A 25,394-nucleotide genomic window follows, 5' to 3' on the forward strand; every position below is an offset into this window, starting at 1 on the left:
GGGGAGGGGATGGGGTTTCTAAACCAACTGAGGTGTAAGAGTTTCTTTAGCTTTCTGGTGCCGTGGTCTAGCTCTGGGCAGCTCACGGCTGGGGTGGAAGAGACATCAGAGGGCCAGCCTGGCCAATGCAGCCCCAGCACCCCCTCCCCGCTCACTTCCCCTCCCTCCACAGAGGCTGTGCAGTGGTAAGCACCCTGCTCCTGGGTGAATCTGCTGCCCTGGGGGCTCCAGGCCCATGAGGGAGACTGGATCGGGAGATGGGAACGCAAGAGTCTGGAGGCATGTCTAAGGTTGTTTTCTTTTTTCAGGTTGAACCTCTTAGTTACTTCTGGGATGCTAACGGTGCAGGTTTATGCAGTGAAAGTCAGAGCGGACGCACCCCCGATGCCTGTACCAGGGCCGCTAGGAATGCCCCACGCTCACCCTGATTTCTGCAGGTGACCTACATTGGCTAATTAGGACAATGTGTCCATTTTGTCGAGTTTCTTAACGTCACAGCCAAAAAGCATGTCTTATGCATCATTTCTTATGGTTCCAGACGATACGACCTCCCCGTGGAAGGAATGAGACACAAGATGAAAGAAAAAGAGAACAGGAGGAGGAGGGGATAAGAAGGGCAGGGCAGGGGGGTGAACTGGCTGAGAAGTCCTCTTTGAAAGTGTCCAGGTCTGTCCTGGGTCGCCTGGGTCCCAACGAGCTAACCTCGCCCCCAGCCCCCGGCCAACAGCTTCCCTCCGCTGGAGTATCTGCTAAAGATGAGCCCTGCTGTGCAAGGGAAACAAATGCAGGTGGTTCTGAGCCAGCGCACAGGAATAACCCGGATGTGTGGACGGTTAAAACGTGCTCCGTGCCCACAGCGGAATATTACTCAGCCATAAAAAGGAACGAAGGTCTGATATGCACTACAAAACATAGATGAACCTTGAAAACACTCTGCTAAATGAAACGAGCCAGACTCAAAGGACCCATAGTGTAGAATTGCATTTCAATGAAGTACCCCGAAACTGGTAACTCCATAGAGACAGGTGTCCTGGGGCTGGGAGGAAAAGGGGGTGATGGCTAATGGGCACGGCATTTCTCTGGGGGATGATGAAAATGTTCTAAAATTAGATTGTGGTGATGGCTGCACAACTCTAAGTATAGTGAAAACCACTGACTTGTACACTTTAAAAGGATGAACTTTATGCTGTGTAAATCATATCCCAATACAGCTGTGTCTTTCAAGGTGAGCCCTGCAATTTCTAGGTGCTCGGTAATTCGCCTTTGTCTCTGGGTTTTAGAGTGAGATACAGCCGGACGCATCCCAGCTCTGCCACAGCAAATGACCCCATGGGCCTCAGTTTTCCCATCTGTGAAGTGGGGAACAGGTGACTGTCCTCGGAGGTTGCTGGGAAGAGGAGTTAGATATAATCTGTGGTGACGCTGTGCAGCTGGGAGAGCTCAGTAAGCAGCGATCCGTTATTGCTATCATCAGTGTCGGGGCTACTCTGCCCAGGAGCAGCCGGGGTGGACGAAGAAAGGCTGCTTTCCAGAGTGAGCATCTAACTGTCCTGGCTCCTCCTGCCTCCCTCGCCTGCCCACTCCCCTGGCCTTTTGACTCCCTGATCTCTCCCCCTCCACCCCTGCGTGGCAATCACACCTTCCTCACAACCATCCTTATCTTTCATCTCTTCTTTCCAAACAGCCTCTGTCTATCACCCTGAAACTTGCATGGGAATTTGCTGGTGGGTGGATTTTGAACTTGGCCTCATCAGCCAGTAACCAAAGGGTAGAGGGAAGAGGTGGATGAGGGCCGGGAGAGGCCAGGAGGCCTTCCAGGTCTCCCTCTGGGAAAGCCCAGATTCGTCTTCCCAAGAGCTGCTCTGAGCTCCCCCCCAGTGCTCCCCACCCGGCTCTCTGCCCTGCATGACCCTCTGTGGCTTCCTTCTTGCAGCTGTAATTCTGACCTGGGAAGCTACAAAGGGGATTCTGAGACCTACTGTTGTTCAATAACTCACGAATCACAGAGGAAACAGTACATTCACCCAGGACAAGGCAATGAAAGGAAAACCTCTGTTGATATACTTTCCCCTTTGGCTGGAAGTATATCAACTCTGCATAACAACCCTGTTTATTTCATGTTGATCTCATTGGCAGTTACATAAGCCTTTGATTAAAATAAAACGGAGGGATGAGTTGGTTATGACTTAATGAAGTCACAGTTTCAGCGTGTGGGATTTATTGTGGGTCTTGGCTAACAAGGGCAGGACGCGCTCTTGACGGACTTACCTACGCCAAGTCGTTCAAGACCCTGTGAGGTCAACACTGTCATTATTTCCATTTTACAGGTGGGGAAACTGAGGCTCAGAGCGGTGAAGCCATACAAAGAGGAGGCGGCAGGTCTGGGGCTAGAGCCTGTTGGTTCCAGAGTCCACACTCTCCACCACTGTGTTTTAATGCTGGAGAAAAACTTGGACACTGTTCAGAGACCCTTCGCTTATTAGTTATGTCCACCACCTAACCACCTCGGACTTTGCCTGTTCAGTTTCTGTCCTTCCTCCTTGTTTGGTGAAACCTGTCTGTTTACCCCTCCACAGAATTCTGCTGGTAATCGTACTGCTCATTACTTCCGTCTGCCTCTGGAAAGGAATGAGCAAGACAGGGGCATGGTTGCCTGCAGAAGGCATCTGCCAATTTGGCCGGGAACTCTCATTAAAAAAAAAAAAAAAAAAAAAAAAAAAATTCTATGCATTATTTCTCAGCTCTCTAGTGGGAAACCTCTGGAGGACAGAGACCATAACTCAGTCACGTTTGAGCCCTGCCCGTGTCCGTAAACATCTAACAGACATGGCCTGACTCAAACCATGCCCTTAGCAAATAAAAAGATTTAGTTGCCTGCCTATGTAAGGTGCTACAAAGCATGTCCCATCATTCTCCCTCTCCCTACCTCTAGTGGATTGAATGGTGCCCCCCCAAAATCATACGTCCACCTCCTAACCACCAGAGCTTGTGAATACAACCTTATTTGGAAATGAGGTCTTTACAAATGAAACCAAGTTAAGGATCTTGAGATAAAGTCATCTTGGATTGGCCAGGGGGCCCTACATCCAGTGACAAGTTCTACTCCAACAAACAGAAGAGAAGACACATAGAGGAAAAGGCCAAGGGAAAATAGAGGCACACTGGGGCGATGCGGCCACAAGCCCAGGGACGCCTGGAGCCCCTGGAAGCTGGAAGAGGCAGGAAGGAGCCTCCCCGAGAGCCTTTGACAGGAACGCAGCCCTGCTGAGATCCTGATTTTGGATTCCAGCTTCCAGACTGTGAGAGAATCAATGCCTGTCATTTTAAGCCCCCAGTTTGTGGTCCTTTGTTATGGCCACCATGGGACCCACCAGGGCCAAGGAAGGGCTGAGGCTCCCTCCAGGCTAAAGGATGACCACTCGGCTCACCCACCACACCCCACAGAGCTGACAGGATGTTAACCTGCCCAGCTGCCAACACTAATGTTACATTTTGCTTGAAAGCTTTCTAGCTGGTGCCTCCAGCTTTTTCTTTGGGTTAGAAGATAACTGGACAGTGGGGCAAAGGACAACGGATGCCCAGAGACCTAGGGGCACAGACGATGCCCTTCCAGGCTGGTGGGTCCAGGAGCCCACTCTCCCCAAGAGGCTCCAGCTGTACGTAATATTTAAACAAGCTTCCTGTCCCCTCCGCTGTGTAGTGCTGTGTCCGGGCTGGCGGTCAGCTGACACTATCAGCGGCTTGGGCCTCAGTCTCATGGCTTCTTGACAGTTATGTTGCTTCGCTTCCAGCCATGTCACCGATCCACACCTTTGGCCAATTTCACCTGTGGTTGCCTCCCCTCTTCCACTTTGCCATGGAGTGACAGGCACTGGGCCCCATCCACCCAGAGACCTGGGAGGTGCCTTAACCTTTCCGCCCTCTTTCACCAGCAGAAATCTCCCCTTGGACATCTGCTCTTCATGCTTACATTGACACTTATGCCCTTAATTACTGTGCTTCCTTTTTTAATCGGCTTTTTTACTCCTTTTTAAACTTCGAAAAGATTTATTTATAAGTACATTCAAGGATTTAATTCTCACGTCCAGACAGCTCAGGATGAAGTCAGCAAATAAAAGTGAGTTTATAGACTATGAAGCCATTTTTTAAATTCTTTCTGAATATAAATCGAAATGTTTAATTCCACACCCAGCATGCATCATTCAGCATAAGAGCAAGTATGTAAGTGAACACGCTGAGCAGATTTTGATATACGCCAGGCCCTCTGCTAAGGGCTTCATACCTGTTACCTTAATTACTCTTCTCCACAGCCTTGGGAGGAGCTCGATCATGCCCCATTTTACAGATAAGGACACCCAAGGTTGCCCAGCCCCTGGCAGATGTGGGTCTGTGTGTGACCGTCTTGTGCAGTTTCACAAATAATGGTTGTAAACCTCCTGGCATCTTGAAAAAGAGGTGGCTTGCTTTTGCATGTATTCTTGGAAAAGCAGATTATCCTGATCAGCTTGGAAGGCCCTGGGATTGTTCTGACAGTGACATGGAGGGAGGAGCAGCCATTGAGGGTGTGGGTCTGACGGTCAGGTCCTCACGGTTGCCAACGCCGTGAACTTGGATAAGGCACACCTCAGTTTCCTCACTCAGTAAGTGTGGGGGGGGGGTGAAGATTAAGTGCACCAGTGACAGGCGTTCTGGGGGAAGGGGGCCACCACCTTGCAGAAGTGAGGAGATGAGGATGGGGACATTAATGAAGGCTTTTTCTCCAAACCCTGCAGGAGACGTAGTTCAGAGCAAGGGGCCATGCGGGCTAGAGGAGTATTTCCTGCAGCCTTTCCTGCTCGTATCCCCCATCCCTGCCTCCCTGTGACTGCAGGGCATACTCTGTCCAAGCCGCCATTCCTAGAGGTGGCAGTGTCAGGAGGGTCTTCAGAAATCCTCTGACCCAGCCAAGCCTGGGGTTCATAGGGGCGCCATGAGGTAGAGGCAGGGGTCCTGTTGGTTAAGGTCAGCTGCTCAGGATACAGTGAAGTGCTCAATTCTTTATCTTGTACTGACCCTCTGAGAAAAGACCCTTCATGACTTTTTAAAAAATAGGTATAGCTAGCTTATAAATGTTTTCCTATGTGCTGGGCACCTCCCAAGCTGCCACTGGACTGAGCCACCGGCTGATTTTGAACAATAAAGAAAAGAGTCGGACAGCTGTAGCTCCTCAGTGCTGGGAAGTCATAATGGTCACCGGTCCGGTTCGGTCACGTTCCTCAGATGGACAGTCAACCCTATTACGGATAGCAATGGGGCCTGGGCCCACATCCTACATGTCCACAAAAACTGAATACGCCATTACACCACCAACACAACTCTCCTTATTACATTAAAAACAAGCAAACAAACAAACAAAAAAACACCTGTCTCTATATCGGGAGTGGACCGGTAAAGCACCGTGGCTGGACCTTGTGTCCGCGTTCCATACTCAGGGAGGTCCGCACGTGTTCTGGAGAAGCGAGTGCGCGCTTTCTCCAAACCTTACGGTAAGCGCGGCACACAGAGCAACCACGTGGCGGCAGAACCGAAGCCCGGCGGGAATGCGCGGAATGCGCGGCGCGGCCCCGCGCGGCTTGGGAGCCAAGACCCAGGTTCCCGCGGCGCGCGCTCTCGCCGCCCTCTCTCTCCCCAGCCCGGCCGCACCCCAGTCCCTGGCCCCCATTGCCCAGAACGGCAGGAGCCTATCGAGCCCCGTACGAATACCCTAGCGAGACTTGAGGACCGAGCACGCCCCATCGACCCCTCGGACCTCACGTGCCAATAACTCCCCAATGGGACCAAACCCGTGCCCCGCCACCAGCCCCGACGGCTTGAGACCGAGGGACCCCAGGGGAAGGGTGCAGAGAGTTAGGTATGCAACCCTTCGCCTCGCACCTGAAAAAGTGTCTTTCCCCCGTCCCTCCTGGCAAGTGTCCACAGCCCCCAAACTGGAAGGATCCCCATAATCAAGACCCCCCCCCCCAGTCGTCCTTCCATCCACCACCAGGGCTATGGCGCATGATAGGACCTCGGGCGTTTCAAGGGCAGAACGAAACTGACTGAAAGACAGGAGGGTGCGAGGTCCTCCCTGCAGACATTCTCCGGAAAGGGGAGGGGATGGGGGCAGAGTGACAAGTCCTAGAGGAGAGGGAAGGGGCCTCACGTCCTTCCCGGGAGTGGGGAGCGGTGGGGGCGCCGCGGGATTCGACGAGGGTCTTAGAGCTGGTCCTTCTCCCGGAAGTTCCCGCTCCCACAAGCCACACGTTTCCTAGGCCACGCGAGTCTCCACAGTGGAGCCCTGCGCCCTCGTTCGGGGAAGGGGGTCTGCTCAGCCTCTGGTGAGCCGCGGCCCTGCTTGGGCACGGAAGACGCGGGAAGGACATGGCCTCCTCGGTCACCACCCCCACCTCCCGCCCGATCTGCCTTAGTTGAAGGTGGTTATCTTCTCAATCTGTGCACCCACTCCGCAATACTTGGTCAACGACCGCCCAGAGACCTGAGCCAAGAGGCCAGGAAATTCCTAGTGGACTTGGGGTTTCATGTTACTCAGGACATCAAGCGCTGCGTTTTGAGAGGCGGAGGTCAAGGAGTTAGAATCTTCATTCACCCCCAAAAGAGCATGTTTTCCCTCGGGATCTCAGAGGCAGGAGCCAGCCACCCACACACCTGTTGGGGTTTGCTTTTTAACTCCCACGCACACCTCGCCCGAGATCAGAGCTGGGGGAGGGGTGTCCGGACCCCGCAGACTGCCGGACCGACTACTGGGGCTCGGGTAGTCTGTGTGTGGCTGAAATGAATTGATCAGAGGCAGAAACGCACCTCCACAAGCTTGGAGCGGTGGGAGGTGCGGCTGCCTCTGCGCCCAGCTGTGCCTGTGCCGGGTGGGCTCCAGGGCCAGAAGCCGCAGCTTTGGGGCGCCAGGGATCCGCACCACGTAGCCAGGGCGGAGCTACCGCAGCACGTGGGCCGCCATGCGCGCCCCCAAAGCGTGTAGTGTGGGGGAAGGGGAGCCCGAGCGCCCCCGGAACCCCGTGGCCCTCATTCGGAAGCGTTTCCCAGGGCGACTTAAGGGCTTAACAGCGGAAAACTCGCGGAGCTGGAGCCAAGTCCTTTCAAGTCGCCGGCAGGTATGCGGCTGCAGGTGACCCCACCTGGGTGCGTCCGCCCGTCCCCAGCCCGTCCTCTCTGGGGAAGGCGGGAGGTCGACACCCGTGGAAGAGCCCCATTGGGCCCTGCACCCCCTCCTCAGAGCCCCCCCTCCTCCTGCGGGGCGGCGCGCAGCCGCGGTGCATCCCAGTGTCGGCGCCGCGGCGCGCGGGTTCCTGAATGAACGCGCTCCCTTCCCCCGCCTTGAATGAAAGTTCCCACAGCCAGGGACGGTGGCAAACGCGCCTGCTGCGGAATTTGCCCTCTCGGGGCCGACGAATCTCCCCAGCCTGGGTCACCCCGGTGGGGGGCCAGGGACCCAGGAAAGCAAGAAGGTGATTTAGTTACTTTTGGATTTCCTTTCCAACCAACGTGGTTTCCCTCCCGATTGAGCTGCCGGTCCTTTGTCTCTAAATGGTCACCAAGAAATAAGCTCAGAGCACTTTAAATGAGCCCAGAATTCGGAGTTCCTGCTTCGTGGTGGGTTTTTTAAAAGCAGTGCAAAATTAAAACTGCAACATAAAAGTTTTCAAAAGTTGCTTTTCTCTTTGGAAAAAAATTAATATCAAAACGCATCCTCTGTTCTCCTAGAAACAGCAGTCCTCAAGCAACCGGGGCTGTTGGCCCTCTCGCGGGCTCCGGGGAACACAGATCTGGGATCCTGGGTGGGGGCTGGGCAGCCAGCGCTCCCCGCGGGGCCCCAAATTCCAGCGCCTCCCCCGCGGGTTCCTGGACGGCTCTTCACGCTCACTGGCCGGGCTTGCACTTTTGCGCCCGTCCCTGAGCGGGGAAATCAACGAAGTTCCTCGTTGAGATCTGCCCGGTCCGCCTAGTAACAACGCCGGGCCCCCATTGGCTAATGCTAATTCCAGTTTCCTCTGCCTTTCTCCCGGGTTGGGGGGAAGCTCCCTCCAGGACCCGGAGCCCGTTTTGCTGGAGTGGGCGAGCCTCTTTTGCCCCGCTGCCCCTCGCTGTCGCCTACCCGCCCCAGCCCGGCAGGGGCGCACGCGGGGCTCAGGCCCCGTAGACCCCCGGGACAGGAGCCGCCGGGTGATAGCGCGAAGCCCCATAAATCATCGGGGCGGCCGCCGGGTCGGGATTTTATGAATGAAAAAGCAACCCGGCGGCCCTCGTGCGCAGGCTGATGCTGCGAGGCTCCGGCGTGCACGGGGGCCAAAGCGAGCATAGGTGCCCGGGGAGGGGGACACGGCGGTGGGTGCTCCCTACTGGGGCCACCCACGGCTTCCGAGGCGTAAACCGAGGGTAATTACCCTCCTGGATCTGGAATATTAGAAACCCTAATTTCCAGCCGGGAATAGAGCACGGGAAGAATCAGCCCTGAATGTGGGGGTGTCTTGCCTTGGTGCGTGCGCCCTTGAGAAAGGGAGGGGTCTTTTTTGTCCGTTTTCTTGGAGCCTTTACTGTGAGAGGATACGGTGATTTGATGACACTAAACTATTCAGAGGGAAGTATATGAACAAATTTCTTAATTTAGGGAAGGTAGTGTAAAAAAAATGTTACGGTAGCGGAAAAATGTCCTTTTGTTTTTTAAAAAAGCACCAAAAAGACAATCTAATAAAACAATTTATGTGTTCTTTTATATGTTTCTTAACTGCAATAATATTGGGGACCCTGCCGTATAACCACGAACATATATAGAGTTTGCTAAAATCATCAGATCAATACACCCATTTCTTTAACTTAACAATTGTTCTAATTTTTGTCACCCCTGCCGTCCCCATCAGGCTCACGAGTGCAGCCCCAGGGCAGATTCTTAAGGTGAAAAGATGTCCACACCTCCAACAGAACCAATTAGGAAGCTTCCGGTGGTCTTGTCCCTGGCAGAGCGGCGACTAATAACTTTAAGCGATTTAATGTACTTTTTAATGTTAAAATGAGACAGGACAGAGACCACTGTCTTGCTGCCTTCCATTCAGGGTGTTTTTCTAGTAAGTAAATTACCGGGAGGGGTGGATTGGGATTTGGGGACCCCCATAAGGATGGACTGGCCAAAGTAGGAAGACAGCCTGCAGATCCCCAGGCGAGGAGGACAGGATGAAGGAAATGCTGGCCACCATCTTGGGCTGCTGCTGGAATTTTCGGGCATTTATTTCATTTTATTTTTTGAGCGAGCACATGCTAGGCTGAAATCTCTTCAACGTTTAGGGTTACCCCCCTGGGCATTTGCAACGACCCCTCTGTGCGCCGGAATGAAGCCTCCAGCAGGGTTCTGGGCTCTGCCCGGCGTCCCCGAATGTTCAATGGTTCCTGAAATTTACACGTGTTAATGAAAATGAAAGAAGATGTAGACGCTGAGATTCCTTGGCCGCCTCTCCGCCCGTGGGTGCCCTCGTGGCGTTCTCGGAAATGCGCCCATTCTCCCGGCTCCGATATAGGGTGCCGCCAAGCCCCACAGTACCCCCTCCATGCGGTCTCCCCCCGGCTGCGTGTGGCCTGCCCGCCCTCCTACTTGTCCCCCTCTGCAGAGCCACCTCCACCCCACCCCCCAAATCCCGGGGGACCCACTCCGGGAAAACAGGCCCCCCTGCACCCCTCTTCTCCGGCGGGGAGGAAGGCTGCCTCGGGTGATTTGCATTTCTATGAAAACTGGGCTTCGGGGGCAACTCCGCTGCGGGGCTCTGCCCCTCGCGGCTCCCTGGCGCTCGGCGCCCGCGCCCCCTCCTCCTGAGCCCGCCCCCGCCCCCGCCCCCCCTCCCATTCTCTGCCCGGCTTTGATCTCTGCTGAACAACAGTAACGTCACACGGGCTACAGGGGAGTTTTGTTGGAAGTTGCAAAGTCCTGGAGCCTCCAGAGGGCTGTCGGCGCTGTAGCAGCGAACAGCAGCGTCCGCGCGCTCGGGCGAGGAGCAGAAGAGCTCGAGGGAGCGCAAGAGCTAGAGCCGAGCGCGGACCAAGCCCCCGACCCACCGCCAGCCCCAGGCCGCCTAGCAGAGCCTCAGCCATGGCACACCAGCTCCTGTGCTGCGAGGTGGAGACCATCCGCCGGGCATACCCAGATGCCAACCTCCTTAACGACCGGGTGCTGCGGGCCATGCTGAAGGCGGAGGAGACCTGCGCGCCCTCCGTGTCGTACTTCAAGTGTGTGCAGAAGGAGATCCTGCCGTCCATGCGGAAGATTGTGGCTACCTGGATGCTAGAGGTGCGGGGCTTGGGCGGCTCTCTTAAGACTTGCCTGCAACTTGTTACCCACATTCCCATTTCTTTGCGGCTCATCTTGCTCCCTTTTCTCCCACCCTAACTTTGAAGTTTGCCGGGGGTGTAGCTAGGAATTGTATTTTCAAAATATATAGATACTGTGGGGTTTTTTCGAACAAGGACAGAGTGGGGGCATTAGAAATTCCCTTTCCTGGTGGTGGGGGAGGGGGTCCCTGCGGGGAAAGGCAGTACCAGACTCACCCTAATTGGCTCGAGGGTGCGGGCCGGCGGGCTGGGCGCCCTTTTGGGCCCCCGCCTGGGCCGCCACCGCGCAGCCCCCGCCTGCGCCTGAGTCCGCTGCGCCTCCTCTCCCAGCCGCGGAGCCGCCAGCTCCAGAGGGAGGGGGCATATATTTGATTTTTAAATGAATATCCATGGACACGTATGCAAGGACCGCTCGTGCCAGTATTATGCGCCATCTTTGTTCTTTTATTGCAAAGCAAAAGTGTTTATTAATAATTGGGGGCAGGGTGGGGGCGGGGAGCGCCAGGCGAGGCGCTGGGGCCGCGGCAAGGGGCCGCGCGGACGCCGGGAACCGGCGGGAGGGGCGCGGGGACCGAGTGCGGGCAGTTTGGGGGGACCCCACTCGGGAAGTGGGGGCCCTTTGTTCAAACAGCGAGTCCCGGGGCTCCCTGCACCGCCAGCCTTGGCCGGAGAGCACGCCGGGCTGCAAGGTCGCGTGGCCCCCAACACGCTGGTATTGACCCTCGTCTGCAGGGGTCTCGGGTTGGAGGACCAGTCTATATCGAGCCGGGGGCTAGAGTTACATTTTCGGGCTTTCAGTGGGCGTTTGGGGGGCCCGCAAGTATTTTTAAATAATTTTTTAAAAGTGCGGCGTGGTGCCCTTGCGAGAGTGAAACGGCGCCCGCGCCCAAGGGGAAGGGGGGCCCCTGAGTTTGAATTCCTGGGGCTCTCCACCGAGCTTGCAACGAGCTCCCGACCCCCGGCCTGGGTAAAGGGCCGCTCGAGGGTCATTTTCAGGTTTTTTTTACGTACCCAGTTATTTTTTTTATATTTTTAAATATTTTTTGAAAAGATGACGTCTGGGGAAATGCGGCGCGGCGGCCTGGGACGCCACCTTTGTGTCTCGCAGGCGCTGCGAGCGCGGCGCCCAGCCCCGCGTCCCCACACCCCATTTGGTGCGACCGTGGGCCAGGCGGGCCCCAGAGTACCCACTGGGGCCGGGGTCCCCAGGGCCGGCAGCCCGTGCGCGGCGCATGCCGGCCAGCCATGCCCGCTGCCGCCTGCACCGTGCCAGCCGCGCGGGGACTTTCCCTTTCAGTTTCGGGATGGGTGGGTACTGGGGATACTTAAGGGAGGGGTTGCATCAGTGCAAGCGTCTGCCACCCCCTGCCCGACCCTCCGTGTTCTGAGACCCGTGGCATGAGCGCGAGCGGGATGGGGGGCGCGGGGTCCCGCGGAGGTGCCCAGCGGCGGCGGTCACGACCCGGGTGCCCCGGCAGGTCTGCGAGGAGCAGAAGTGCGAGGAGGAGGTCTTCCCGTTGGCCATGAACTACCTGGACCGCTTCCTCTCACTGGAGCCGGTGAAAAAGAGCCGCCTGCAGCTGCTGGGGGCCACCTGCATGTTCGTGGCCTCAAAGATGAAAGAGACCATCCCCCTGACGGCCGAGAAGTTGTGCATCTACACTGACAACTCCATCCGGCCCGAAGAGCTGCTGGTAACCCACTGCCCACCGTAGCCCTCTTAGCAAAAGGACCCCGGAGTGGGGGTGGGGAGAGGGCAGGGGGTACCCGGCCGGCCTCCCACAGACCTTGTGCTCTGAGGGCGGGAGGCCAAACTGCCCGGGCCCCTCCCGAGGACCTGGCGGGACCCCCGCCCCACCTCACACTTACTTTCGCTGGGATTCCCACTGTGTCTCCGGCCCTAGTACCGCCGAAAAGTGGGCGGCGCGCGCCCTCTAGCGGCGGCGGGGCGGACAAGGCTTTGCGTGCGCTCCATGTGCTGGTGGTCTTTTTTTGTCTCCGCTTGTGAAGTGTTAATAATAAGCAGGAACCTTTACAAGTGGCTCCTTCAATTTTTTGACCTGGGATAGCATGTTTTACCCCCCTTGCTGGACCCCCAACATCCCCATCCTTTCTCTCCAGGCCCCTATCCCACTCGAGCCCCTCCAGGAGCGGCCCCTGCACCTCTCTTTATGTTTGTTCGCCCCATTTCCACAGCAAATGGAGCTGCTGCTGGTGAACAAACTCAAGTGGAACTTGGCAGCCATGACCCCGCACGATTTCATTGAACACTTCCTCTCCAAAATGCCGGTGGCAGAGGAGAACAAACAGATCATCCGCAAACATGCTCAGACCTTCGTTGCCCTCTGTGCCACAGGTAGGGTGACTGGCCCTGTTGGCCTGGCCTCCCTGGCAGAGCTTCTTGCCCTCTACCTCAGTTTCCCCATCTGAGCAGATGGTCCGCAGACCCCTCCTGCTCTCCGAAGCGCTCCTCTGTCCCGGTTCTGTTGAACAGAAGGCTCAGGCTGTTGGTTGGGCTGATGGAGGGGGGTGTTGTCTTCCCAGGATCTGGAGGCTGGCCTGTCTGTATCCAGTTGCTGTGGCTACTGCTCCCCACACCAGGCAGGGGCCAGGCTATGGCTACTCCATGTTAAAGGGGTTTACCTTGGCCAACAGGCCTGCCTCTCCCCCCACCCCCACCCCTGTCCTTCCTTGTATCCTCAAGGAGTCTGAGCTTTGGGGCCCCCTCCTGGCCTCTCCCGGGCTGGGCCACCTGCCAGGGGCGCCTACAGGGGTGGGGAGTGCAGGCCGGCAGTGTCTGCACCACGTGCTCTGGGCGGCCAGCTTCAGCTTTGGCCCTTCTGCGGGGGCGGCCACCAGAGCAGCCCAGCTGCCTGAGGCCCCACTAGGGGCGCCTCAGCTGAGCCCTGGGAGGGGCTTTGGAGCAGCCTGCTGCTGTGGTTGGCAGCAGGGGGCAACCCTCCCTCCCCCTGGCACAGCTCTGGATGGTCCCTAGATGCCTCTCCCTGGCACTACCCTGGCCCCAGCCCCCGGCAGCCAGCCTTTCAAACCCAGTGAAGACACACACACACACACACACTTGCCTCCAGCTTCCCCCAGCCCTCCCCTGACCCTCTGTGACCTCTTCCTTCCTCCCCTCTAAGCATGAGCTGGGCCCAAGAGACCTGGAGACACTGACCGGGGACCCATGCCCGCATCCCACCCAGCTCTGCTGTGTGCTGCCTCTGCCCCTGGTCAGGCCTCAGCTGTCAACATCTGTTTGGGGCTTATTCTGGGCAGCCAGAAGGCCACACTTTGTCAAAGGGGGAAGTTGGTATTTTCTACCCTCGCCCCCTTGGAGGGGTAGAGCCCCCGACCCGGCATCTCATTGAACCCTACTGATGTCTGGGGTCTCTGGTGGCTGGAATTTCTGGGTTAGGCGAGAGTTGGGAAGATTCTGCTGGCCTCCTCACCCTCCTCTCAGTCCTTCCAAGTGAGGCATGGGGGAAAAGCCAAGGACATCGTTGGCTGTATGGATCTGAGGGGTGGGGAGGTGCCCCCTCCCCAGGCGTTCCAGCTCTGGCTCTTGGGTGGGGGTGGGGATCCTCCCACTGACCATCCCCTCAGCCTCCAGGGCCAGCCCAGCAAGCAGGCAGGGAGGCTTCCTCTGGCTGGGGCGCCTCCGAGGAGAGAGGCCTCTGGAGATTTCCAGGCAGCCTTTTATGGAGCTGAAAGTGGTTTGGAGAAATGGGCAACGTTTCCTGGAGATAATGCAAGGAATGGCTCTTGTAACACCCTCCCCCTAGGATAGTTGGGGTGGCCTGGAACTGCTCCTCTACTGGGACCCTGGGAAAGCAGGGGGTGTAGCCTGCGTTGGGTGCTGGCAGTGCGGGAAGCAAGCCTGGTGCAGAGGCTACAAACAGGCTCTGGTGCCAGCTCTCAAGCTGCAGTAGGTCGATGTATGTGAGCCCTGGACTTGGGGTGACCCAGCTTTTCGCATACATTAATTCCCAGGGCGGGCCCTGTGGGGGACCTCAGGCCAGAGGAGGGGTGCGGCACCACCCACCAGGTCCCTTAGAAGATGCTCAGGGTCCTTATTGCCCTTGGTTACAAGGGGACCTCTCGAGATGAGAGTAACATTACTGAAGCTCAAAAACAAATGAGTTACGGGAGGTGGGGGCATGAGCAAAAGTCCCAGAAGGTGTTTTTGGCCCTCACATGGCAGAGGTCCCATTGAAAGGTGCTGGGGGGGGCGCTCCACTCTCCCTGCACCCCAAAGACGGGTTCCTGAGGACCCACCCATGTGCACGCATCACCCACCCAGCACTGGCTTTTGCTTTTCCTATAACATGTAAATGGGAGCTTTTCCTTGTGCTGTGCTGGGTAAGAAGACACTGCCACGGCTGTTTGACATGAGCACATAATCTAGCTCAAAGAACAGGTCTTTGCCAGCGTCAGCAGTGTCACGGCTCCAGGGACTGCTTGTTCTCGCATGGGCCCTTCACAACCAAAGAGTGAATAGGAACAACTATTGGAGCTTCTGGATTGCTCCTTACCTAAACATAAGCCCCCCAACACACACACACACACACTTCCGTGGGGGACAGGCTTCGGAAGTGAGCCTGCCCCAATTATTCCATCCCTTTAGACGGGGTCTTGAGGTCCAGCCGGTCAGACCTGGTGCTCCAGCCGCGGCGCTATCTGTGCAATCCCGACGGGCCTCAATGAAAAGCTTTTCATTCATAGCCCCTGGCTCTCAGACTGGGTGGAATTGCTCCCCTTTAGTGGGGGAGAGAGGTGGCGAGCCTTGTTAGGGATTTCTTTTCTAAATCACAGCGCCCAGAAGCCGGCTTTGTTGCCCCTTCAGGGTGGCTGCCTTTATTCCCAGCCCCCCTGGCTGGCGCCTGCCCCTTTAACAAGGCCAAGCTGTTTATTCTCGGGATGAAGACTCAGATGGGCTGTGCGCCCCAGCCCATGGGGGCCCCACTCCCTTTGTGCCCAGCCCCCTCCCATTCAGCTCACCCAAGTCCCCTATTCCTGCACACTCAGTGGCAAAAGATGAGGCAGTGGGGCGGGCTCTCACAGGTGCCCAGCTCCAGGCTGAAGGCTCCTCGTCCGGTGCAACAAAAAAGCAGTCCACGCGTGCCACTATCACCACTTTAGTGTCCTTTCCACAACAAGTGTGCAAGGGGCCTGCAGGTCAGGTTGCCCTTAGGAAAAGCAGAGGGTCCCACCATCACCTGGGCAGAGGGAGCCTCCCGCACTTCCCGACTGGCCCCTCAGAATTAACAGACCCAGGCCAGCCATTGCTGGGACAGGCCCTGGTACCTGCCTAGATCACAGGGTCCTGTGGGCTGACCCTGCTCACGGCCCCCTTGCCTCTCTCCCTCTGCCACAGACGTGAAGTTCATTTCCAACCCGCCGTCCATGGTGGCCGCTGGGAGTGTGGTGGCCGCAGTGCAAGGCCTTCACCTGGGGAGTTCCAACAGCTTCCTGTCGTATCACCGCCTCACACGGTTCCTCTCCAAAGTGATTAAGTGTGACCCGGTAAGTGAGCACGTGCACTGCTCCCACGTTGGCACCAAGTACTAGAAACATCCAGTGTCTGGGGCACTGAAGCTGGCGTTCACCAACGGGAAAGGCTTTGGCTTATGCCAAGACCGCCGAAGAGGATGGCTTGGTCCCATGTGGGGGCCGTGTCACAGGCTGACCGTGCACCAGCTTCACCCACCTCTCCTGAGGGCTCCTCTGGAAGGGAAAGCACCTCCTGATGTCCCCCATTGCTCCCAGGAGCCATAATGGCCTCCTGGTGAGCTGTCCGGGAAGAGGGCCCACAAGGCAGGCCCCTGTCAAATGACCCATGCTCTGATGGGTGGACCTGGGGCTCGGTTGAGCTTTGTCTGGGCCACAATGTGAATGGCCAATAAAAAGATGCTTTAAAAGGGCTCTTGTGAGGTCTCGGGCCATGACAATAGGTCCAGTCCGGACAACCTTGTTTTTTATGGCTGCCTTTGAGAGGCTGCTTCTCTTAAAGCCAGAGTCAATTGTGTTCTCTCAAAAATGCCATTGTTTTATTCCCAATTTTTCTTCCCTCCTTAAAGAAAGAATTAGAATACCAATGACAAGGGTTTGTGGCATCTACCGCATTAGACCAGAGTGGTTGGTAGGTCAGCCGTGACCCTGGGAATGACCCCATTCCAGGCCTGGCTCCAGCTGCCTTCCGGTGGCCCACCAGGGGCCACCTCAGCAGTACGACTGCAAAAAGGTAGGGTATGAGACACACACTTGCCTATCCTGTGGCCAGCGGTGCTTGGTTGCCAGCCTATGTGTGTCCCCAGAGGAGGAAGCATTCCTAACCGTAGACACGGGAGCTCCTGGAGGGGGCCCCCCTCTGCCTTGGTGCTTCCATCACTTGTGCCCTCAGGCAGCCACCGGGAAATGGGGCAGCCTCACTAGAAATGCCACAAACAAGAGTGCTGTCCAGACAGTGGTAGGAAATGACTCCATGACCCCTATTTGAATAGAGCCTGTTTTAATTAGATCTGAATCAAAATGCCTCACAGCTGACAGACGGGGAGCAATCCACCCAGGCTGAAAGGTGTTGTCTGGGCACCTGGTGAAAAACATCACTTGGCTCAGACACAAACCTCTCAGCAATGGGGGCCCCGGGTTGTCAGCCCTTCTCCGGAGCCAGCCCTCAGTGGCCAAAGTCAGCTCTTCACAGGATAGAGCTGCAGGTCCGAGTGGGCTGCTGGGAGGAGACAAGGGCCATGGAGCTGGGCTGTGGCAGCCTAGGGGAGTCCCTCCCTGCACCCTCTGCTCTCTGTACCACCACACAGCCCCCCCGAGTTACCAGGGGCAAGTAAACCACTGCCCCTAAGAGCTGCCTATCGAGCTGACCTGGGTTGGTGGGTGGGAGCTGTCAGGACTGGACTGAGGCTGTGCTGGGTGTTGGGTGTGTGGGTCAAAGCTGGGGGCGGCCATCAGGTGTTGGGCTCCACACCAGAGTTGGGCCTCAGTTTCCTCACCAGTAAAATGGGGCTATTTGCACTTGCCCTATGTTCTAATCTGCCATGATGAATAAACGTTGGTGGAGGCGGGGGGGGATAGACCTCCCTGTAAAGGCCTAGAGCTCTGGAAATGTGGGTGGTCCCCCGGGATCACCCCAAAGCCTTGTGGCCTGGGTCCACTTCTTTTCGGTGAGAAACCCCAGCCCTACTGGTTAAAGTTCAGCAGCACCTTCCCCGTGGCTGGGCCATGGGGAACCCCATTCCTGGGGGAAAGGCACAGGTTTGGAGACTTAGTTCTAGAGTAGAAGTCCAAGTGTGGCATCCTGGGAGCTGGCACAGGTGGCTCTGACCCCTGGAGCTGTGAAGCCACCTGGCGGCAAAAGTCCCCTCCACACCGCTGGGTTTGTCCCTGGTGAGACAGGAGCGGTCCCTGGGCTCCAGGATGCCTGTCCATTGACCACGCAGGGTGGTGGCAGCAAGACGAAGGCTGCTGCAGGTGAGCACGGCAAGGCCCGTGCATCCCCCAGGATGCGGGCCGAACAGGAGGATGGAGGCGGATACAGGGTCCCGGTTCCCCAGGCCACCCAACATTCATTCTCAGTCATGCACGGCCTAAAGCTTTGACAGCTATTCATCACAGAAGGCTGGGTTCACCGCGGGGCTGACTTGGCAGGGCTTAGAGGGCCTCCCTGTCCTGGGTCAAATGGCTGAATTTGCCAAGGACAGCAGCGGGGCCAGAGGAACCAGATCAGAGCCCAGCAGAAGAATTCCCTGCTGGGAATGCAGGGATAGGCGGGGGCGGGGAGGGAAGGTCTGCAGCCTATGGTTTTCGCTCCTGCGTGGGGCTGTCCCTGCCTGGTGAGCGTGTGGACTGCTCGGGCCAGGGGCAGCTGGGGGCCCGACAAAGCCCATGCAGGTCTATCCTGGGGTCGGGAGCAGCCTTAGATCAGCTCCCTTGAGTGTCGGGGGGATGCGGCCCTCCCACCGTCCTCCTTCTGAGCCCCCCACCCCGTCTCACCAGGACTGCCTCCGGGCCTGCCAGGAGCAGATCGAAGCCCTGCTGGAGTCGAGCCTCCGCCAGGCCCAGCAGCAGGACCTGGACCCCAAGGCTGCCGAGGAGGAAGAAGAGGAGGAAGAGCTGGACCTGGCCTGCACGCCCACCGACGTGCGGGATGTGAACATTTGAGGGTGCCCACGGCCGGCAAGGGAGGGGCTGGCCCGGGTGCTCCCCACAGACCGCGCCTCTCCAGGACCGCTCACGGCCAGAACGGGCAGCTTCCTTCCCCTTGCTGTCGGTTTTTTCCTTTGCTCTTTCCCCCTTCTGTCTCTGACTTAAGCGAAAGAAAAAAAAAGTACCCAAAAACTGTCTTTTAAAAAAAGAGAGAGAAAAAAAAAAATAGTGTTTGCATAACCCAGAGCTGGGTGGGGGAGGAGGGTTGTGCTACAAAAATAGGATTTTATACCCATAATCAACTAGTTTTCTATTAATGTGTTTGTGTCTCTGTATTGTAAGGATAGGCATTAACACAAAGAAAGTCTGCAGGGGAGGGATAGATTTGATTCTTGATGCGTTTAAAGCAAAAAAAAAGCATAAAAATGTTCTAAAAAATAGAAAACTTAAACCATTTTTAATGTAGAAGGTTTTTAGATAGAAATACGTATTGTGCTTTTCCCAAGGAGCAGAGCTTTAAGGCGGTTCTAGGCATCCTGTATCTTGCTTGCTCACGCATGTAGTCACTTTATAAGTCATTTGTGCGTGTTTATTTTATTTCGTAGGTAGGCGTGTAACCTCTTCACCTTGTCAATGGCTGATGTAACCTGTTGGTTAGAGTAGCGGACAGTTCATGGCTGAGTGCGAGTCCTTTCTGCCTGTGGACCGACCACCCGAGCGGGGTGTCGGGAGCCAGTCGGCGTAGCAGTAACGGGAAGCCAACTGTCCGACTCCTCGCGGACAATACTCTAAAGAAAAGCCGCAATAGCGATGTAACATTCTATTTTTTATAATCTTCATAGTTTTGTAGTTAACCTGTTTAGGAGATGCTGGGTGTTCACCCAACAGACCTGCAGCCTGCTCTCATCCGGGTGAAATCCACAGCTTTTTTTTTTTTTTTTGCTTTTCCCCTTCTCAATATTCTAAAACCATTCCATTTCAAAAGCACTTTCAGTCCAGTAGTTGTAGGAGAGATCTCTCGTTTATGTTGTATGTGGAGAGGGGGGCAGTTTCTTAGTGGAATGGTTTGGGATATTCACGTACTTGTGTGCAGAGAGGAGTGCGAGGACAGGGCGTGTCAATACGGTGTTAGCGAAAGGGGGTGTGTTTCAGAAGGCTCGGTTCCAGGCGGGAAAGAGAAGAAAATGTGCATTCTCGCATTGCCAGGATGATCCCTTTTTCCGTACAGAAGTGGAAGTTCAGGGACCCTTTGGTGCCAACTGGTGTTTGAAAGTAGGGGCCTTAAAGGTTTACCTAGAGGATGCATAGTTTAAGGCTTAGGAAGGTTTTTAAACACTAAAATATATAATTTATAGTTAAGGCTAAAAAGACTATTTATTGCAGAGGATGTCTGTAAGGCCAGTATGATTTATAAAGTGATGCAATCTCCCCTTGATTTAAACACACACACACAACATGCTGCCTTTGTTGCAGGTTTAATACAGTTTATAAAAGTTAGGTCCTTTCAGAGGAGAGGGGGGAAAATTCCCAGGAAAAAAACGAAGACATCGATTCGGACTGTTTGGCATTTCCCAAAGTGAATCCAATCAGACAGGCATCAGAGTTGCAGGAAAATTAGGGTGCTCAAGTCAAGTTCAGTTCTAGTATGTTCTTTCCCTGCCCCGTGTGAAAGCAATGTTAGCAACCAATAGACACTTTGCACATCTTGGCTGTGGACCTTTTTGTAATGATTATGTCGGGAGTGTGGAGGGAGGTGGCCAGAGCGCCCAGGCTGCTGTGATGCTGGGAGGGCATGTGAGTGAGGATGTGCGGGAGGGAGGCTGGTGGGGGACCCCGAGGGACAGGCTGCCGCTCCGCTTTCTGATTCGCTGCTACCGATCCAGGACTTCCCAGCACGGTCTGGAAACAGATTCACAGCGCTTCTCTGTGTCTTTCACAATGTTTTGCTGCTATTGGAGGATCAGTTTTTGTTTGTTTGTTTTACAATGTCATATACTGCCATGTTCTCGTTTTAATTTTCTCATAGAAAAAATGTATTACGGATGCCTTTTTTTTGTAGTTGTTTGTTTTGGTTTTTTTTTTTTTTTTTTTTTTTTATGTGATCAGTTTTGACTTAATGTGATTACTGCTCTATTCCAAAAAGGTTCCCGTTCCATGATACCTCATGCTTCATTTAGCCATGTGGAGACCAGGCAGTTGGGCTCTGTCTGGCCCACAGCCTCCTGCTTCGGCAAACAGACACGCGGACGAGATCCCCAGAGGGGCCTGGTGTGGATGGACTCCGGGCCGCGTGCAGGCGGCCATCCTGGCGTCTCTGAGGACCAGCCTGTGTCCGGTTCCTTTCCCTGCGCCTGTTAATGCTGGACTCCACCTGACCCGGCATTTACCATCCTAGTAGTTTTTACAGCTGTGTTGTTCTTTGCGTGTAGCTATGAAACTTGCATCATTATTATTATTATTATTGTTATTATTATTATTGTAACAAGTATGTCTTAACGTGCCCCTGTGGTCACTCGGGATAATGGGAAGAGCTTCTGGAGTCGTTCAAGTTTCGGGTTATGTACTAGCGCTGTTCGCTATTCTGCTCATGACAGCATGATGCTGATTTCAAGACGCTCCAGATGTCACTGCAGCCCGCTCACAGTGCTGTGTGCCCGAGTCACCTCGTGTGCTGCCGAACCAAAAGGATTTGCACCCTGGGGGCCCCAGTGGGGTCAGCCTGCGTGCTCCCGGGACCTGCCCCGCCTGCAGGAACGTGGCTTCCGCTTACCTCAAGCATTCTGGCTGTGGCGTCTGAACCAAACTGGGTCCTGGAGGGGCAGTCCTAGTGGGGGGGTGAACACTGCGCTGAAAGGCCAGACGCGGGTCCCGGGGGGCACAGCGGAGTCTGTCCTACAACCAGCAGATCTGTGAGGGTCTCTGGTGGGGGGGCACTTGGGGTCTGTGTGATGGTTGCACACCCTGGCATTTCCCAGCACAGACAAGTGATGGGCATGTTTCCAGCAAAAAAAATACAAACGTGAAAAATCTAGAAATAAAATTGGTAAAACCCCAGTGTGGTGCCTGCCTGTTTCCTGGGGGCAGGCAAGAAGCCAGGGGCTGGGGGCCTGGTGCCAGATCTTGGGCTGGGGGTGACAGGGGTGGAGTCCCCCGTCCTGTCGTGGGGGGCTGTCCTGTGTACTGTGAGGTGTTTAGCTCATCCTTGGCCTCTACCCACCAGGTGACAGGACATCCCCAATTGTGACAACCAAAAATACCTCTGACATTGCCAGATGTCCCCTGGTCCAGGAGCAAATGATGCTCTCACAGTGCAGGGATGAGGGGAGGGGTGCACTCGGGCCGAGAACACGCACGAGTGACTGCCAGAGGCTCTAACCACCTAAGACAACAGCTGGGGGGGGGGGGGAGCAGTGACGTGACCGTGCCTGTTGATCAGAACAGAACTGTCTTCCAGCCCACGTTTAGTCCTCCCAGGTTATTTGCAGATAGGAAAATAAAGCCAGCATTTGTTAACCCCTTTTGGCGCAAACTGCTGCTTGCTCTTGGTGAATCATGGTCCCGAGGCACCCAGGCGTGGGGACAGCGCAGTGCATGTGTTTGGGCTGCATTCCAGTGGCCTTTCACACGGGTTGGTGACCTGGGAGGCCTGGTGGACACCTGTGATGTCACGTGTACAGTGGAAGCTGACACCACGAGGGCTTCAGCTTGTCCTGGGCGAGAGGGGGTCACAGCGGGTGGACTGGGTTCCAGCAAGAATCGGGAGAGGAAGGGCGAGCTCCCTGCACGGGCGTGAACGCACGCATGGGAGGCTCGAGCTGCGAGGGAGCAGCCTATGGTTTTTAATGTTTTCCAGATGGAACATCTCAGTGCAGGCTGACAGGGTGGGCAGAGTGGAAGGGAGAGAGGCAGGGCCTGGGAGAGCAGAGGGGAGGGGAGGAGGCCCCACAGGACGGGCTGCATAAGCACAAGTGAAGGGTCTGGGCCACTGAGGAGGGTCGCTAGTCCCCTTGGCCCCGTCTCCTGGGAAGCCCCCACGAGAGGCGTCTGGAAGGCTCTTCCTCGGTTATGCCTCCAGCCCTGACCTTTCAAGCCACACACAGCCCCTCCGGTGTCTGCGTCCCCTTATGGGATGGCAGTGAAGGCCCTGTGCATATGGCGAAAATAAAAACGCCTTTTAGGGACTTCGGAGGCAGCCTTTCAGCCTCACCCCCACTGCGTCCTGGCGGCAGCCCGAGCTCCTGTTGTCCCTCAGCCCCACTGCCCCAGTGCGGGCACACTGGGCCCTGGTTAGCCAGGAGGCCGGCCCAGCCTCCCAACCTGGCCTTAGGCAGCCCCCCACCCTCTGCCAAACCCTCCTGGGGCTTCTGGCTCCTCTGGCTCTATTTAAGGTCCTGGGACCTGGCCCATCTCCCCCCCCCCCCGCACCCCCCTCCCCCGCTATCTCACCCCCTCTCTCCCCACCTCCGTTTCCCCCAGCCTGACTCCTCTAACCCGCCCATAGGACTGCAGGACACACCAGACTACTTCCTGCCTCCACTTCTGAGCCTGAACCGCTGCCCCCTCCCTCCAGGCTCCCACCACGACCCCCCAGGCCTTCCCCAGCAGGTGGCTCTGGGAGGCCCAGGAAGCGCCACACCTGATGTGAGCCCTTAGGACAAGTGTCTTGCTAATCCTCTCTGCCCCCCAATTCCAGCCTGGCAAACAGTGGATGCTGAGAAGTGGGAGCTGAATGGAAGGGGGCGGGCGGCATTCCTGTTCCCACAGGTCACCCAGCTTGCCTTGTCGGTTACAGAGGGACAGGGACGGCCCTGCATAACCTGGGGGCGAGGACGGATTCCACGGCGTGAGGAGGTGGGAGGCGGGCACGGGGTCTTCCCAGGGGCCCAGGCAGCACCTCATCGTCCTGGCCAGGGCAGAAAGGCCCCAGGACCCGGCAGTGTGCACCCAGGGGAGTCAGTTCCATGCCAGGACCACGTTGGGGAGAGGTGGGGTTCCCAGAGCAGGCGGCTGCAGCTGCAATCACAGAGGTGGGCGCCGCCAGGCCCCTGGGGGCCCCAGCTGCAGTGCCAGCCTCCCGCACTCCTCCCAGACCACCCCGCCCGGGGCCTCCGGGAAGCCAGCTGCCCGCATGTCTTGGCTTCATGTTTGGTGGGGGACGGAGATCACCCCACCAGGCCAATCCCAGCAGTGGCTGGGCGTGGGCACGGGAGGGCACGCCAGTGCTGGGCTGTGTGGGGGTGCATCCCGCACGCTGGGCGACCTCTGAGCACACAGGGCTCTGTCATCCCAGGAATGTCTTTGATCAGGAGTTTATGCCGAGGGGAGCCAGCCCAGGGCTTCTAATCCGTTCCCACAGTCCCGGAGGCCTGCCCCCCTGCCCTGAGCCACACCGAGGCCCAGCAGACAATAGCCAGGGGACAGTGGGCGGGTGGCTCTGGGCTTGGGCCTTGAGGCCCACATCCGGGGGCATTGTCACTGCCCCTCACAAGGAGGATGGAGAAGAAAACTACACAGCCAGCCCTCCCCTGATGGCTGCAGGCCGTGAGCCTATCAAAGTCGGCAGCGTCCATTAATCCTTTTAATTCTCAGCTACTGGCAGCTGTGACAACCCTCTCCACTGCAGTCTCCCAAGGGCAGAATGGTCTGACCCGGAGATCGCCCACACTCCAGACCCCACATCGGGGCAGTTTTCCTCCCCCAGGTTCAATCTCAGAAGAATACGAGCTCACGGTCACTGAGCATGGGCTGGGTACCAGGCATGTCCTGAGTGTCAAACATACAGCTGCTCCCTAAATCCTGAAACAGACCCTGGGGTAGATGACAAGCTGGGGACACACTGGTGAGTGGGCCCTCCGGAGCCCAGGTTCTTGCAGGTCTAACTTTCCCCACCTCCCAGGTCAAGGGTCAGCAGACTTTCCCACGAGGGCCAGACAGCGAGTGTCTGAAGCTTTCCTGGCCACACAGTCTCCGTCCAACCTCCGCCACTGAGCAAAAGCACAGCGGACGATGGTAACCGATGGTAACCGAGTGAGCACAGCTGTGGCCAGTCAATCCTTAGCCACCAGAACGGGCAGTCAACTGGGGCCCAGAGAGGTGAAGTCACTGAGCCAGGTCACACAGACAGGAACTGTCGGGTGGCCAGATCTATCTCTGGAGCCCACAGTCCTGTCACGGGGTTGGCTGCCTCCCAGGGAAGAAAGGGCATGGGCTTCAAAAGTGGGCTTGATGAAAATGCACAAAGCCTTCACTTGACTCTTCACTCAACAGCCAGTGCAGGCACACTGGGCCCTGCTCAGCCAGGAGACCCAGGGGTGAGGTCAGGTCCACGCAGGTCCAAGGCTTCAAGTCAGGGCAGGGTCTTGGCCAGCCGGTCAGCCTGGAGAGGGGCAGCAGCCAGGCACATTGGTGGGGGATGTCTGAGCGGCCTGATCTTGTTCTTAAAAACTCTTACACGTGTACACATACATGTTAAACACACATGTTTTGGGGCAATAGACCAGGGGGCTGAATCTCAGCTCTGCAACTCTCAGGCTGTGTGGCGTTGCCTTTCTGAGCCTCAATTTTCTCACCTGTAAAACGGGAATAGTCACATCTACAGAATGGAAGCTCAGACATCCATTCTGAGGGAGAGGACATTCATTCGGGGGAGGACAGGGCGTCTCCGCCACGTCGCCCATCAGCGTATCCTTAGTATCTATGGTAACGCCCAGCACAGAGCTGGGGCTCAGCAAATCTCCACTCAGTAAATGCCGTTTGGGGTGTTGATAGGGCTGCACGGCCCAATGCGTAAGCCACAGCGCAGCACCTGGCACACACAGCACTCAGTAGATGCCATCGTCATCTCACCTCTCATGCTGCGTAGCATCCGG

The 25,394-nt window shown here is 56.5% G+C and overlaps 2 protein-coding genes and 1 long non-coding RNA gene across 4 annotated transcripts in view; 1 reads left to right on the forward strand and 2 right to left on the reverse strand.

Moving 5' to 3' along the window:
- The window catches only part of LTO1 (LTO1 maturation factor of ABCE1), a 79,405-nt gene that overhangs the window by 41,499 nt on the left and 12,512 nt on the right, over positions 1–25,394 (reverse strand). The window lies entirely within an intron of this gene.
- Positions 9,250–10,708, reverse strand: LOC141572299 (uncharacterized). Its single transcript, XR_012497666.2, has 2 exons — positions 10,582–10,708; positions 9,250–9,432 (listed from the first exon to the last, which is right to left on the reverse strand). It is a non-coding gene; the product is annotated as an uncharacterized LOC141572299 (long non-coding RNA).
- CCND1 (cyclin D1) lies at positions 9,930–18,751 on the forward strand. Its single transcript, XM_019755666.3, has 5 exons — positions 9,930–10,324; positions 11,844–12,059; positions 12,562–12,721; positions 15,743–15,891; positions 18,376–18,751. Exons 1-5 carry the CDS (start codon positions 10,127–10,129, stop codon positions 18,538–18,540), a joined length of 888 nt encoding a protein of 295 aa, XP_019611225.1. The 5' UTR covers positions 9,930–10,126; the 3' UTR covers positions 18,541–18,751.

This window comes from Rhinolophus sinicus, chromosome 14, assembly GCF_057876585.1.
Source record: "Rhinolophus sinicus isolate RSI-liver-muscle chromosome 14, RSI-T2T, whole genome shotgun sequence".
NCBI lineage: Eukaryota > Metazoa > Chordata > Mammalia > Chiroptera > Rhinolophidae > Rhinolophus > Rhinolophus sinicus.

Bases quoted from the DNA above. Each gene is read 5' to 3' on its own strand.
- CCND1 (XM_019755666.3), top strand. From the start codon at position 10,127: ATGGCACACCAGCTCCTGTGCTGCGAGGTGGAGACCATCCGCCGGGCA. The intron at 10,325-11,843 runs GTGCGGGGCTTG...GTGCCCCGGCAG, and splicing joins TGGCTACCTGGATGCTAGAG to GTCTGCGAGGAGCAGAAGTG. The intron at 12,722-15,742 runs GTAGGGTGACTG...CCTCTGCCACAG, and splicing joins CGTTGCCCTCTGTGCCACAG to ACGTGAAGTTCATTTCCAAC.